Below are 16,732 nucleotides of genomic sequence, written 5' to 3'. Positions count from 1 at the left end.
ATCTGGAAGGGAAGACAAGATGGGGGAAGAACACTGATTTTACAGTCAAAGATAAAGGCATGTCAAAGAGTACAAGAGTACTGTTTCCAAAGTTGAAAATTAAAAGATGCTTTCAATATAAATGCATTTTTTTATTAAATCAGAAAGATACAGTACACATGATATAATTCAATCATATGCTACTTTGAATTACATTTTAATAGACTCGAGGTCCTGTTTATTCCTCTGTACAAGTATTAAAAAAAAAAACCTCAGGTATTTGAGTAATCTGAACATTTTTATTAACTAGGGGTTATGGGGAGGGTTTTATCGGAACACATCCTGAGAACATTAGGAAATTACAGACAGACTTGAGGTAAGTGTCAGACAGAACAGATGAAGCAAGCCCCTCAGCCATCTGAGAAACATTAATAATGTAAGACTGCGGAGACCACATCTTTGTTAGGGATACAGGATGGAGACCTCAGCGCCCCCTTGTGTCGAAAAATAAACTTGCAACTTCATTTATTTTGGTGCGTTTTGTTCTGAAGTTGTAATCCTTGCCCCTGTCACTGAGCTTCAAAACGCAATTGCTTCCACAAATCCAGTCAATCTTCTCCCTCCCATCAACAATTTTCCAGGGCCCTATGTGAAAAACAACTTCTAAGAATTCCTTTTCATTCCCCACACATTCCATTCCAGGAAATTGGCAATCTCCCAACACAGAGCCCATATTCTCCCCCCTTGAAACTCAAATTTAGGCAAACTTTTCGTCTCTCCTCCTCAAACTTAGAGGATGAGCACGAATTTACTGCAACGCTTAATTCCTTCCAGCAGGCATTTTTCTTCTGCCACATACTTGTCACTGCTGTTTTCACAACTTAACCAGAATGCATTCCTTCACCCCTTCCCTCCTGTGCTTGACAACCTTCAACTCTTCTGACCTGCCTAGTTAACCTGCTAAGCCATCTTTACAGTATTTACCAGGAAAGACTGGACCAGAGACGTAAATAATACACCTCAATATACAACAGCTCAGGCTTAATTTGGAGGCAGAATTTCATTCAATGGCCATCAGAAGAAAAATATATACATGGAGTGGGCTTGGGGAGGAGGTGGATTGGGAGAAGACATCTTGGTGGCAGGAGAACTTGGTGGGAACTGTAGAGGTTTGTTTACTTGGGTTTGCCAACGGGTCCAATGGATACGGGGTCTGTTTGCACTTGAGCGTCCAGCATCCGCTTTGGTCCCTGGAGAAAAAGAAGGTGCATCCTAATGAAGATTCAGGGCATCACAGCTACAATGTCATTTACTCAGCACTTACTCTGTGCCGGTGCTGTGCCAAATTGCTAGCCCTTGCTCACAGGTGGTGGATAAGACAGTGGTCTCAAGCACATGCCCGTGTTCAGTACCCCAGTTATATTACTTTCTAGCTTTGTGAAATCTTGTGCTTTAATTCTTTGTGCTTCTGTTTCTTCATCTTTAAAATGGGGTGATATGCCTTATCTCAGAGGGTTGTTCCTACATAAAGTGAGTTCATACATGTGTTGCACTTCGAACAGTGCCTGGGGTGTAGACCTTCCACAACTATAGCTCACGTTAGCCAGCCTCTCTGACCCCTTTCTAACCAAACCACCCTCTTTAATTTTCGTATGAAACATATCGTATCTGAAATGATATTATCTATGTAATCTGTCTCCTCCACCAGAATGGAAGCTCTGTGGACTCTGTCTAGTGTTTGCTCAGAGCCTGGCAGGTGCCTGGTGCCTCGCAGGTACTCGTTAGTATTGACTGAGTGTGGTTGAATAAACTCAATGAGTCAAGAACTATTATCACTATTGTTATTATCATTTTACCTTTTCTGTCCAGTGTAATTTACAAGCAGTAAAATTAACTCTGTGTGTGCAGGTCTATGAGCTTTGACAAACACAAATGGTCATGTAACCAAAATAAAGATGTAGATCTGTTCTTCATCCCTTGAGTTTTGCCTTTTCCGGGATGTCACATCAATGGAAGAATCTACACAGCCTTTGAGTCCAGCTTCTTTCATGCAGCCTGATGGACCTGAGAGTCGTCCATGTTGCTGTATGTATCAGGAGTACTATCGTGGCCCTGTTTTACAGTATGGCACATATAGATAGGGAGGATGGATAATATAGGGTAGTATATACAGTACAGTAAAGCATATATATGTATATATTAAAGAGCAGTATTATATAGTAAACTATATGTAGTTGTATAGTATATAGTATAACATATAGTGTAATAAGTATATATAGTGTATGTAGATGGTATAATTTAGTATATGTGGTATAGGATAGTAAACCTATAGTAATAGCACTGTAATATAGGATATTATAATATAGGATGGTATACATTGTACAGTATATTATATATATAGTGAAGCCTAGAGTGCTAAATAGAGCTAGTACAGTGCAGCATAATATATATATAGCATATATTACATAGTATATATGGTATATTATAGTAAATGCATTTTACATAGTATATATGGTATATGTATATACTATGTAAATCACATATACACAGTATATACATACAGTGTCCTGTAGTATAGCACAGCATATATAGGATAACATGCAGTATACTAGTGTACCATAGTGAATACAGTATAGGTGAATATAGTATAATATATATGATGTCTCCAGGTAGATATAGTACATATGTAGTATCCTGTAGGATAGCATACACAGCAGAGCATAATACAGAGCAGTATAGTATTAACTATGCACTCTATAGTGGCATGTTATGACGTGCAATTTACCACTGGATTGCTGGGTTTTGAACCCCAGGTCTGCCACTTCCTAGCTGCCTGACTGTGGTTGAGTTGCTCAACCCTCTGCACCTTGATTTTACCACTGGGAAAATGGAGATACAGAGAGTGGTTGTGAAGATTAAATGTTAGCATATGTGAAGTGTTCAGAGTGTCATTTGTCACAGTGCTATGAATGCATTATTGTTACTGTAATTTGTCATTGTTATTCATTCATCAGCAACATGTATGGAGTGTGTGCTCTATGTAATGTGTCACGTTAGTCTTTGGGAGCGGAAAGGCGACCAGGACAAATGGGATGTTGAGAGTGTGGGCTCAGGGGTCAGCCGTAACTGGGTCTCAGGGCTGTTTGTCGCTCTCAGGTTTAATGACCTCTAGTCAATTCCCATCCTGTTGTTCCATCCGTGTCACGGGTCTTAGAGCTGTGACCACACCAGGTCCTCACAGCACCCTATGAATTGGCGCCTTATGACTCTCACTGTCACTGTGACGAGAAAGATCAGCGAGCACAAGATACTTAAATCAGGTTTTTCCACTAGTAAGTGGTGGATCTGAGCTCTGTCTCCACTTTGCCTGAATCGTGAGCTCGTCTCCCATGTACAATATCCCTTCTGGTTCAGAACCATGGCATTAGATCCATCCCGTTAGATCTAGGGATTCCATGGGTAAGGAGACAGGCAGAGAATGCCCTGTGGGCCTCTGACACAAAACACCAGAACAAATGAACAAAAAAACCCAACTGAGAACCACCCAAGGGAGAGAGGATTGGGGCTTATGCACCCAGAGCCTTTCTGGAACAGCGTCTCCTCAGGCTAGATGCCACCCAGGGCACCACAGCTCGGCAGGTAAGGGTTCAGACAAAACTGTAGGCACAAAAATGTGCAGGTAGTTTGGAAATGTCTGAGAAAAGTGTGATCAGGGTTTACGTTCCTCTTTAAGGAGCCAGAGCTGAGGACAGAGACAAATCTGTAAATCGACCACCCGAAGTGTGCCCAGTCTTTACACGCCCGCCCCTGTGGATGGCCAATCTACCTCCTTCAACGCATCTTTAAAGCCCAAGAAGGGCCTTGTACCTGGGGCGTTGGGGAGAGCCAGGGGTGCTCTGTGCTGGGCCTCAAATTTTCAAACAAGCTCACATCATGACTTTAACACGATCTCAAATTGTGGCTCTACCTACACACATCCTCAAGCACCCAGAGGCCAGACAGAATACGATGGCCTTAATCATATGACTTTAAACTTGGGGCCTGAGATTCTGCATCTCCACTATGGTCCATAGAGGTGCTGGTCTGGAGACCAAATATGGGCCTCAGGAATCAGTGCCCTCACCTGCCCCACCTGTTAGAGGTCACCAGTGCCTCCAGGTGTTCACTGAACGGGGTAATTCCGAACAATCAGGTGGGTGACAGCCGTGTGCTTCAGCAACTACCCCGTCTTTATTGCCAACAGCAAAGTTAGGCCCAATTCCCTGGCTGCATAGCTGGAATCCATGTTATTTCCTTGCTTTGTCCTTCTGGCTCAACCCACAGTCCATGGGGCCTGCATATGACTTCATCATTTTCTCCTCTTAGCTGATGTTTGATCACCTTGCTTATCAACTGAGTGATGACCTTCACACTCTCCTTGTTTGCCAGGGTTTGTATTATGCCAAATATAAGGAAAAATTTACTAGTGTCATATTTCACTCCATCCATTTATTCATCCAGCAAACACTTATTGGGTGTCTACTGTGCCGTAGCGGCCACACGGGGGGCGGGGGGACAGCAGGTCTGCCCCATGACAGGCATGGCACCTGGCCTCCCAAAGTGAACAGCCTAGGGGAGCCGACAGAAAGGAGCAAAAAGGCACAAATACAGGCACAAATAATTGTTTAATGCCTCTGGCCTCTGCTCACCCCCAGCTGGGCGTCCCTGGAGGGAAGGAGCTCCGTTTAACCTTGTCTGTGCGCACTACCCAGGGTCAGGCTCAGAGCCGTTTGCACAGAGGGACTCCTGTTCCTGCCCACCTCTCCCCGTGTTCCCCCTTCTAGCCCTGCTGAACGTGAGCTCTGTGCTGTCTCTCCCACACACCTATGCACCTGCTGCTCCACCACCCGGCATGCTCTGCCTTCAGGCCACCCCTGCCCTCTTCCACAGGTTAGTGTGAGGCCCACCCTGGAAGGAACCTCCTCTGGGAAGCCTTCCCTGGCAATCTTCTCAAACCCAACCTAGGCCACATCCTCAGTCACACTCCTGCTCCTACGCCCAGCAGCCCCATCCCCTCAACCCTGCGCTGACTGTCAGCGAGCACAGCAGTGCCTGCATCCATCCTGCTCTCCGCTTAGCACAGCGCCTGGCACACAGTAGATGCTCAACAAACGTTTGTTTGACAAAAGTCCAGCCAGCCTCTAGCCGGTCCCCTTCAGAGGCGGGAACGTCGTCCCTGGCCCTAGAGCCCAGATAGAAGAGGTGAGCAGTCCACCTACCAGGCCCTTAAAGAAGCCCCCCAGGGACTGCCGCCGCTTCTCGGGTCTCCTCTGGGACTTCTCTCCGTTGGGCAGCGAATTCACCTCCGCGTTCAGGGGCTCCGCGCTCGGGGCTGGTCCTTGGGCTTCCTGCTTGGTGTTCTTCTGCTTGCTCGCCTCTGCCGCCGCTTTCTTGTCCTTAGAAGAGCTTTCTTTGCCCTTCGGGCCCGCTCCGGCTGGTTCAGCCTCTGGTGGTGTGAGGGCCTTCTCCGCTGAGTCCGATGTCTGCAGCAAGTTCAAACGAAATGCATTTTCAGTGGCTGCAAGACAACTCTCAATAGCAGGTGAATAAATATGTTAAAATAGAGATGTTCAAATGTTGGATGGCGTTTTCATGAGTCCTGGGTGAAATGAAAAAGAAATAAGAAAAATGTGCAAATACTTATTATGGTACAAGGCCACAGTAGGGGACATTTGTTTGTTTATCTAATAATTTGTCAATTAATGTATGTTTTCCTAGCAAGCATTATTTCCTACTTCGTTTGGAAGTAGAACCTGGGTTTTCCTTGGGGAACCACCCTTCTGTCATCCATTCCACGTGATTTAAACAAACTAATTCAACCCCTGGTCAAGGGCATGTGAATCAGGCCTGGCCAATCAGAGCATTGCCTGTGATGGGGCTGCTCTGACTGGTTCAGGATAAGACTGATATTAATTTCAGATCTTTGTTAAAACAAGGAAGACAGAGGTCTGTTCCTTTCTGTTGGATTTTAAGTGTGAATATACAAGCCTGGAGCTTCCAGAGCCACCACCATTTCCAGGAAAAATCTGCCTGAAAAGGAAGACAACACAGAGAAAAGCAGAGCTGAGAGATATAGAAGGGGGGAAAGAGCCCATGTACCGGTGGCACCGTGTATGCCCCTGGATCTAGCTGTTCCTGAAGACCTTTTGTGTCTAAGCCAGCTTTGAGAAGGTTTCTCCCACTTGCAGTCACATGTGACTTCCCTTGGGGATGCCTGTTCTTTCCTTCATGATTATGTCTATCTTAATTTCTGGTTTGAAAGTGTCCTTTCACTTCATAAAAGAATAGCAAGAGAAAATGACTATTTTAATTTTAGTTTTGAACATACATCCTTTCATGCTGAAATGAAATGTCTGCACTGCTACTCTTGGTTCCTACAATTTGGAAGGATGGAGCTGCAAAATCCAAAATTCTAGAAAATGTTAGGTAAATTATAGATTATAAAAAGCTTGTTAGGACATAAAAGCCTTTTCCCCATAATTTGTTTGAACTGAAACAACTATGGGGGCCAGAGAGATAAAATAAAAATACAGAAGATGTCATGGGCAAGAATAATCACAATCCCCAGTTGTGGAAGCAACCGAAGGCCAAAGGAATATTTCTCTAGTGAAGGAAAACACCAGTTCAAACGAAGCTGGTTTTGATGTTTGGGAGCCAGTTTGGAGTAGAGGGGATTGTGGTTCACTAGACGTCATGTGCCCTGCCTAAAGCGGTGACAGCTGCTCAGACCCAGCTGAGAGATACTATGTACAATTATAGCCCCAGTGCTGTCAGATCTTCTATGTCTTCAATATAAACTTGAAATTGAATTATTTTAAATGCAAAATATATCCCTTTTTAAATATTGGATTCAAAGTTGCAAAGCCCTCTTCATAGCAAACAACTACCCCACAAGTACCCCAGTGCACCACCTTTGACCCACTGGATATATGTTTACAACTGATGAGTCATAAAGTCAAAAACTGATGAATCTTGTCCCCAAATCAAAAAGTTCTGAAACAAAGTTGCAGTTTTGATTGAGAAGGCAGTAACCAGAGAACTGTCATGTCACATAAATGAGTCGAGCACATGCCTTAGAAATAAGCAAGAAGATGAGAAGATTTTCCCGTCCCGAAGACCCCCATAGACCGCAGTGTCTGAAGGGCAGAGTTCCTTGGAGAAAGAGGCATCAGACATCCAGGGAAGCCCAGGGAGCTGGTTTGAATGGCACTTCCTGGATATTCTGTCAGGTCCCAGCTCTCAACGCTGTAGCGAATGCCTAGCTACGGATGTCCAAGTATGATACATAGCCCAGAGCAGATACTCACCTTTAGAATGAGACAGAAACTCACACCAACATGCTGTTCAGAAACGCCAGGAACTGGGGATCCCCTTTCAAACACTTTGTTAACTGTTTTTTTGTTGTGCAGATTTTAAGATACAGTGCATGGCTAAGAGCTTAGCAACCAGAGTCAAAGGAACATGGTGTGGATCGGGGTCCTCTCTCCATGCTGGGTGACTTGGAATAGGTTGTTTTATCCCTCAGCTTCCTCAGCCATTTGGCAGTAATGAAAGAAATTGTATGTCATGACATCGTGAGGATTGAATTAGTTAGTAATGGAAAACCTATTTGACTCGGTGTCTGGCTCATGTGAAATGCCAAACATAAGGGAACTGGGAGTGAGGGGGTCCCAGGATATAGAACTTCCATGTTTACAACCAGGAATGTCCTAATCAGACTGGGACGAGTTGGTCATCCTGGCTTAACACCACCAGTGGTGACTCCTGCGAGACTGCACGGATCCGAGTGCCAGGTGCAGACGGGACAGGAAATAGTTGCTGCATTGAGTGCCCTGTACCTTTCCAATTTGTCTCCTACCCCTTCCACCTCTGCTCATTCTGTTCCAGAAAAGCATCCTTTTTGTCCTTGAACAAACTTCCTCTCAAAACAGAGCTTCACATTTGCTGTGACTTCTTGGTATGTCTCTAGGTTTTGGGTGACTCCACTGATTCCCTATCAAGTCTCTGCTCAGCTGTCCCTCCTTGGAGATGCAGTCTCTGTGCAGATGGTCTCAGGAAGCCTGAACCCTTTTCTTGGGGACATTACTGTGTTTTCTTCTATTTCCATTCACCTCAGTGATTTCTTTGCTCCCTTGAAAATGTTCTGTCTCCCTCGGGTGGAACGGGAGCTCCAGGGAGCAAACTCTTCTTTCTCTTTCACCTTTATCCTCAGCACCTCGCTTGACACATAGCAAGTCTGCATCGAAATGGGTTGAATGAATGGCTAGCAGCTCACTTTCCAAATGTTTCCAAAATAAGTCCCTTGGCAAAATCACTGTCGAGTGCGAAGTTGGAAGTACTAACTAGCCGATAGCTGTCATTGGACACTGATTTTTTTAAGGGGGCCACTATAGAGCTGGCTCTTTACCTTGAGTAAGCTAAGAATTTGAACTGTGTGATGATTGCTTTGTCATTAAAATCAGATGACTTAACATCTGCTTGGGTTTTGCCTTGGTCTCAAAATTTATAACAAAAGTTATTCATATCTGAATCATCTGAGTGTCTCCTCTCCTAGGACCCGGTGATGCAGGTAGGAAGTTGGAGGACAGGGTCATGGGAATCACCCATTTGACTCAGATGCTAGAAGCCAGCTTCATCCAGGGGTGTCTTGGGTTTCTAGAAACATCAACTGAGGCTTTTATGTCTGAGAAGGCAAATCTGAAGGAGCAGAGAATGTCTACTCCCACCCCCCAAAATTAAACTAAGCGTCTTCCCTGTCCCAAAGATTGCACATCTGTCCTCTCAAGTTTGGACTGAGGCTCTGGCAATAGAATGGATTCTCAACACTCCCAGATAAGTGTAACTAGGACAAGGTTTCCAGCTCATTCAGATTTTCACCAACTTCCAGGATTCTAGAATCACCCAAATTACTGGCATAACTGTTTTATACTCAGATTCTAGACAAAATGTTTAATCATACTTAAGTTCTTCATGCTGAATAAAATAAGTTTATCATGTTTCCCAGGTAGTAACCTTTGGGATTTGGGGTTCCAAAGTGGTCTAGGGAATAGGTTTGGGGGACAGACATGGTAATAAGTTAAAAAAGAGGAGCAAAAATAATTCAAATGCAGTAAAAATCAATATATTCCCTGTTGATATATATATATATGGGATAACCCAATTATTATGGAAATAGAAATATAATAATTGATTTACAGTCATTGCTGCCCATGTGTGTGTGTGTGACATGAACATTATAGGGTGCTAACTTCCTGTCAGTAGCATATAATAATAGTAACCAAACAATAACTATTTCTATGGCATCCTATTTTGATGGCCTAATCCATGTGAAAGTGTCTGAAGCAAGGAAGTAATTAAGGTTAGCAGAGGTCATAAGGATAGGGCGCTGACCCAACAGGATTAGTGTCCTCGTAGGAATAAACACCCAAGGGCTCCCTCTTTCTTCATCTGCAATGTGAACGACAAGAAGGCAGTTGTCTGAAAGTCATGAGAGCCTTCCTCATCAGCAACCCAACCCTCAAGACATCCTGATCTTGATCTTGGATTCTCCAGTCTCCAAAACTATGAGAAAAAAATTTCATGCTGTTTAAGCCACTGTGATATTTTGTACGGCAGCTCAGCAACTAACATTTATTGATCCCTCTGTACCAGGCATGTTCTGAGTGCTTGACATGTATTGATCCATCTAAGGAGGACAACCCTATCAGACAGCACTTCTCCTCGCTCCCTTCCAGAGATAAGGAAGCAGGCATGGAGAGAGTGGGTAATTTGTCTTTAGTCACATGGGCAAAACGTTGTTGAGCCAGGATTCGAACCCAGGCTGTTTGAATCTGCAACTCATGTTCTTAACCGCTTCACTATATGGCCGAAATATGTAGAAGATTTTAATGACATTTTGGTGGAAGTATATTTTTAAGTTAAGAAAGAGTGCAGGTTGTAAGTTAGGGTATTGAGCATGAGATGGTTCCACTGGAAAAAAGAATACATATTATTATAAAAATGTCACAGCTATGTTTCTTTAGAATAGAGAAAATAATGGAAAAGAAGCATGTGATCCCATATCTTTCACTCATGCACTCAAGAAATAGCTCCTATTAAAGGGTCAGGCACCACATAGTGTGATAGAAAAATAGACGAGGCTCCCGCTTGCTCCACAGATGCTCCCGAGAGGGCAGGAAGGGGCAGGGGCACAGAAAACTATTACACAAATGACTTAGTACAATGCGTGACAAATGCCGTGAAGTAAGAGCATGACACAATGATCATGTATGGAAATGATGATCATGTATGGAAATAGAAGGTCTTTTTGAGGAGGTGACATTTGGGCCAAGACTTGAAGGACAGGAAGGACTTTTCCTTTGTAGAGAAGACAGAAGAGCATGTGTAAAATGATAAGATATAATAAGAAATAATAAAATGCATAATAATAAAAAATAAATAGCTGAGGAACCCTAGCTTGTTCATGTTTGTATCTGCATGGCCCAAGAGAGGGCCTGGTGTATACAGCAGATGCTTGACCCGAAGATGTTAGGTCAGTTCGCTGCGGTTGAGAATTGCACTGGAAATAAGCCTGGAAAGAAGGGAGAAGGTGCCAGCTGAACCCACCACCGAATCGAGTTGACAGGTTACTTACTTGGCAGCTGGAGTCTTTCCCATTTATTTCTTCTGAGCGGGTGATCCCTTCATCCCCTTTCACTGACTAAAATAACAAACAGACAATGGGCTTTCAGCTACTGCAAGCACAGCATGGGGAACGCAAGGGAAGTTCTGGAATGGGTGGCCTCACTTGTATGCCATTGAGTTTGGGCTCAAGACAAATGGAAGGAAGACCAACTAGAAACGTATCACGCATGAGACACATGATTTCCATGCGGTCTGGGACCAGAGCAGGGTTAAATTCAAGCACTGGTCTCCAAGAACAAAAGTCGTGACCCTGGGATTGGGTAATTCTGGGGCTAAATGGCTGAACATATGAACGAATGAAACATGAGTGAGCAGGCGAACCATTGATGGTCGTCTACCAGCAACATTTGGGTGGTGGGTGTTCGTGTTTTTCTGTTAGAGGAGAGATAGGGTGAGTTGAACATTCTATTTTCTCTCAGTAGCGCCCCCCTGCGGCCAGCGGCACTAAAGAACCAAGCTGGAATAGGTTGAATTCACAGCTTTGGCCCTTAAGTGCACACTCTGAGTTAATGGTTCTGAAAGTGTGGTCCCGGGACTAGCAACCTTAGCATCCCTTGGGAATTTGTTAGAAATAAAAATTCTTGAGAACTACTGCAGATCTACTGAATCAGGAACTCTCAGGGTGGAGCCCAGTAATCTGTGTTTGGAGGCCCAGCAAATCCTCCAGGTGATCCTGACGTGCATCACTGCTTTAAGCTAACGGGCCATGGACAAGTGCAGACCAATACTGGGGCTGTAGTCTCAGCGGTGGATTCAGTAATGTTCTATGCTTGATGACTGATAAAATACCTAAGAAACCTAGTAATGGATTGTTCAGTTCTTCTCAATAATTTTGACTCAGGTCTTTTCCTCCCATATTTGAGCATTGCTGTGGAGGGGAGTATAGGAAATGGGGGTAAGCACGCAGGGCAAAGAGGAGGACTTCAGATCCCTCTGTTATCTTAGCTGTTCTGCTAGCAGACAGCAAGAACCTGCAACCCTGGCACTAAGAACAGTTAAAGAAAAACATTTAAGAAACTCGAATATTTTTTTGATTAATACTATGTGTCTCTGTAAGTTGATGAATGGTACTCCTATTAGTAGAGATAATAAAAACTATTATTCTTGAAGGCTGACTTTTAGCAGAATGCTCACCAAGGGCCAGGCACTGTGCTAAATGAGATAACAGCCCATGGTCATTTATTCACCACATAGAACCCTAAGACAGAGGAATACTTTTATTTTCCTTATTTTACAGGCAAGAAAATGGAAGCTCAGAGAAACATGGGTCATGGAACTAGCTGCTAAGGAAGTCGGGATTTGACACCAGGCAATGGCTCTGTATTCTACACTCTTAACCACTTCCCCATATATCCCCTACGTGGTGGGAGGTACCGTTCAGTCAACAAATATTGACTGACCTTTCTCCCATGAAGCTATCCAATTAGGAAAAATACTAAGGGCTTGGATAAGAGCGATGCTGATATTTTTCAAAGGGATGTTTGTGGAATATGCCCATTCTTGGAGGTCAACCTTGCTTGCCTTTAAACATTGCGCGGTGCTGTCTCTGATTCAGGGGACTGGACTGCTTCTGTTGATAGTGTGACACAGTATGGGAATTTCTACACCTTTCCTAGCCCCAAAGCAACCTTCACAGAGCCTGGCCTAGGGTAGAACCTCAACACTTGCCTCTCCATTGGTTAGGAATGGAAGAAGCCTTTCTTTAGCCTGAACTGGTGCCTGAAAGTTCTATGTATTTTTCGTAGGGACATCATTGTCTTGAGTTTCACCAAAGTGTTCAACCCAAAGGCAAAAAAGGATCTGTCTGTCCTTTTTTAAACTTTAGATCCATTTATATGGAAGGTAGCATCTTCACTGTTTGTACAAGGGCCAGTCTTTCTTGAGAACATTTAGAAAAAGAAATGGACTCTCTCGGTTATTATTTCTCTCCTTACAACCAGCTGTCAGCCTCCCCATCTCACCCACAGGTTTTGCCTCTTTGGGATTTCTTAAGGCCTCCAGAATTTCACACTGTTGTAAGATCCCTTCCCACTCAACCACATCCCCCAGCGTCCTTTAGACTGCGGTGTCACGTCTTCATTAGCTGCCCTTGAGGAATGCTGAATGGCAACAACCAAAGAAACGAAATGGCTTTTTAAGCCCAACCTGAATGGAAACCAGGGGTCCTGCACAGCCCTGTTGCCACCTCTGCCCCCTAAAAGAGAGAAGGAGTTCTGACTTCTCTTTACTTGTTTCAATCCGGTGTCTCTTAGGTACACTGCAGTGTAAGGCTTAGATCTGCTTGCTTCCCCTCTCTTTCTCTGCTAGTTCTTGGGGGGAAGAATTTGGGTCAAACCAAAAGGCTCTTGTGAAAACAGTGGGTCTAGTTGGCATCCAGAAAACAGATCCTCAGGCTGAAAGGGAGAACACTCAAAGATTTTTCAACCTCTTTTGAAAAAAAAAAAGGAGAATATCTCAAGCTTTTCTATGGTTTTTCTTTTTTGTTCATTTTGAGGCGTGCAAAGCTAATTTATCAAAGGTATGCCAAGTTTAGATGAAGGGTCTTATTAAGTCCATCTGAGGTCTCATCAATCGCAGCAGTTATTAACAATCCCTCTCCTTCTTCCTCTATTTCCCCTCCCTACCGTCTTTGTTGCATTTTTTTCTATCCCTCTTCTTTCCTCTTTGCAAAATCCTCTTTCAGAGACAAATCTGAATAGTTTATGTTGGGTTTTGCATTCAAAGAATCATAACCACAGAAGCTTATTTTTTCCAGCTGTCAAAAATAGCAGAGTTACTGTTTAAAGAGACTAAAATTCTTTCAGAGACTATTTTATACTTTTAAGAACAGTATCTCTCCAATCTCAGAGATCTTTCAGTGTGATACTGGGCATCTTTCTTTGTGGAGTTTATTCACGAGCATTGACGGCGGAGCATCTTAGGGCTTCCAGCCTTCAGTGTTGTGATGGTATCTAGTTGTAACATCCAAGCCTTGCACATTAATAAAGTCATTTTTATGTCCTTTTTTGTGTCATGCATTCCTATAGCTTGATACTCTGAGGAACATTGGAACCCTCTCCTGTGTGAGTCACTTGGATATTCAGAATTCCTGTGGACCTGTTTGGGGGTCAGCGCACATTTCTTTCAAAAGAATGTAAATGTATTTGAGATGATATTTTAATTTAGTGTGAGTATATCAGCAAGATTGTTTACTAGATTGGCCTCAGTGTAACAAATCCAAGGAACCACTAGACATTTCCGGGATGAACAAAGGCTAGGAGTCCAAGCTTTGTGTTTTACCAAAACACTTACTTGAAATGGAATTGGACAATTCAGACCAAATTACACAGAGGAGGTAGATGTCATTTTAGTGACAAGTATATTCAGAAAACTTACGCCCAAGCTTTACGTAAATCGTGTATTAATTCTCCTCTCTTTTGCCATGTTGTAACTTCAGAGAAGCCCAACACATAAAAATGTTCCCGCACAAAACAATGCTAAAAGAATCTAAAAAATGGAGCTCTGGTTATTCTATCTCCAATGACCCTCAAAACAAACCAGCTGCTGATAGCATAAGAAGTAGCGATAACCTGAGTACAGGGGTGAGCTTTAGAATCAACAAAAACCTGAGTTTGAATTCTGGCTCTGCCTTTTACCGGCTCTGTGACCTTGGGCAGATCACTTAAGCACACTGTCTTCATGTGATTATCTGAGCAGTGAGGCAGTGACATGCCGCACAGGGTTTTTACATGAATAAATGAGATGATGCATGCAATGTACTCAGCAGGCCAGCCATGACATTTACACGCAATAAATAATGGGAGCTATTATTATTAGTATTAATAATTGAGAAGTGCCAAGTGACCACAGAATCCCCTTAAGAGCAGAAAGGAATGCAAGCTGCTGGTGGAGACGAAAACTCCCCAAACAGATGTTTCCTGAAATCTTCCCTTAAAGAGCAATTCAATATTCATATTTTCATACTCAGAAAAGGTTCTGAGATCAAGAACTTTGGCTAGAAGGGCCTGTTTTCTATTTTATAATTACCATTACAAACCACCCTCTTTTTTCCTCCAAGTCAATTTCAACAGGTTTTATTAGACTTATTAGGTTGGATGTAATCAACAAAAAACTCCAATTTCATGGATGTCTCCTCATTTGAATCTTTAATTTGCCCATTATGAAAGCTCACAGTCTCTGAGCCTGTGGACGTTATTCCACCAAAGAGTTTCTTATAAAACTAATGGCCTAAAGAAAGAGACAGGGGGAAGATTAAATGAAACAATATGTGACAACAGTTCGGGGGAGGAAAGCACTTTTCAAGTACAAGGTGTTATTAATACTGACAAATTATAAATCTATATCTCTGTATTTCTCTCTACCACCCCTGTGATTTCATCAATCTACCTGGTCTGTGGGTACGTGAATATAGGTCTCTACCCACTCATGTTATAAAAATATGCTAGCACTTCAAATATCCAATTTCTTGACATACAGTCGAATTAATACATATAAGAATCTTTTTCTATTTAAGGCATGACAGATGTCTTAGCTATTCCTTGTAATTATTTTGAAAATCTGCAGGAGCCCATAGGATTTTTGTAAAGTGGTACCTCTACACGTGCCAAATGCAGTGAAAGGGCTTGTGTGATGCTATTTTCTTTTCCCTAAAATGTAATTATTTGAAAAATAATATTCTTTCTATTTTTATTTTTAGAAGAGGCTAATTTCTGGGAAGAAAAGGATCTCTTTAGGAGGAACTGGGCAATGCACTCATTAACAAAAAAAACTCAGCCAAGAGTTACTTGTTCATGGGATAGTAAAACAGGTTTCCTGAAAGAAACTTAAGGTAGGTAAAGGCTGGCAGGTAAAAAGTCCACGATCTGATGAATGGAGACACTGATTACAGCACAAGGTGACGCATTTGCAATGGAGTTTTCTCTTCTATTAAATCAGTTGTTTTTAAAAAAACCCAACAACCTGTATTTTGCTAACAATATCCTAAATTGGTTCAAAACATTCACTTATTTGGCTCAAAAAAGTACTCATAGTGGTGGGCCAGATGCTCTCTCTATTTTCAAGCCTTTAGAGGTTCTTTTTTTTTATTTTTGTGTATATGCATGTGTATGTGTTTATTTGTTTTCCTGCATAATCCAAAGACTTTAAATGAGTTTGGAAGTTATGACGTTAACCCAGAAGAGTGTCCTGAAAATAATTTGCTGCAACTGACTTTTGGGAATCTACTCTCTGGGACTGTCTATGCCTCTGCATAGATGTAGCTGTGTAAGGATGTGCTTGCTGGTGAGGGAAGCAACTGGACCGTGTGTGCAAGACACATGGTGCATGCTCACTGAATATGGTGCCAAGTTAAAAATAAGCATCTGTTTTTCTCATTAGGCTTTCTTCTTCTTGAGGATAGGGACCACATCTCATCCACCACAATAAATATCTCAATGTCTGGCATGTAGTAGGTGCTCAATAATTATTCATTGAATAAGTGAATGAATGAAATGCAACACATTGGAAACAAACTAAATGTCCTTAATAGAGCACTGGTTCATCTGAGTATGATAAATCTAGACAATGTGATTCAATGAAGTTGTTATCAAGAATGAGGTGGCTTTATATCGGCTTGCAAACTCAAATACCACAGGGATAGGGCTAGTAATATAAATGAGTGAGTTGGGCTGCCTGTGTTAATAGGGAGTGGTAGGGATTGTAGCAAACTGAAAAGTCCATGTCTTTGGTGTATTTGAATTACTCACAATGGTAATAAAATGTTACTGTGAAAACCAAACAGAATGCCAGCCAAGCATCATTAGGATAACCAGAATTTTAGGGGAAATCCCGACAGTCATGGAAATTTTGGAGGTTCAAGGAATAATGTTTAAGCTCCCAGGCATAACTCTTTCAATGGAAAACAGGTCATAAGAACAATGGACGTTTGAAGACCTGACTCTATGAATCCCTTGATGGTTGCTTGGGAAAAATGTGTCCTCTTCTACCTCTATTTCAAACCTAAGGGGAATCAGTTCCAAAGAATTCTTGTCTG

The 16,732-nt window shown here is 42.6% G+C and overlaps 1 protein-coding gene across 14 annotated transcripts in view; it reads right to left on the bottom strand.

Moving 5' to 3' along the window:
* Positions 1–110: 110 nt before the first annotated feature.
* Positions 111–16,732, bottom strand: part of BCAS1 (brain enriched myelin associated protein 1) — a 96,080-nt gene continuing 79,458 nt past the window's right edge. For 9 of the 14 annotated variants that reach the window (XM_037006316.2, XM_037006320.2, XM_073236419.1 and 6 more), the window contains 3 exons: positions 10,652–10,717; positions 5,238–5,501; positions 111–1,229 (listed from right to left, as the gene is read on the bottom strand). In XM_037006316.2, coding sequence (XP_036862211.2) covers positions 1,155–1,229; positions 5,238–5,501; positions 10,652–10,717 — 405 coding nt within the window. In that variant the 3' untranslated portion in view covers positions 111–1,154. The remainder of the gene's footprint in view (positions 1,230–5,237; positions 5,502–10,651; positions 10,718–16,732) is intronic. The other 5 variants (XM_037006321.2, XM_073236421.1, XM_037006324.2 and 2 more) reach the window with 1 other exon arrangement.

This window comes from Manis javanica, chromosome 5 (assembly GCF_040802235.1).
Source record: "Manis javanica isolate MJ-LG chromosome 5, MJ_LKY, whole genome shotgun sequence".
NCBI lineage: Eukaryota > Metazoa > Chordata > Mammalia > Pholidota > Manidae > Manis > Manis javanica.
The sequence above is the reverse complement of the archived record's forward strand: the minus strand, read 5'-3'. Positions and strand labels throughout refer to the sequence as shown.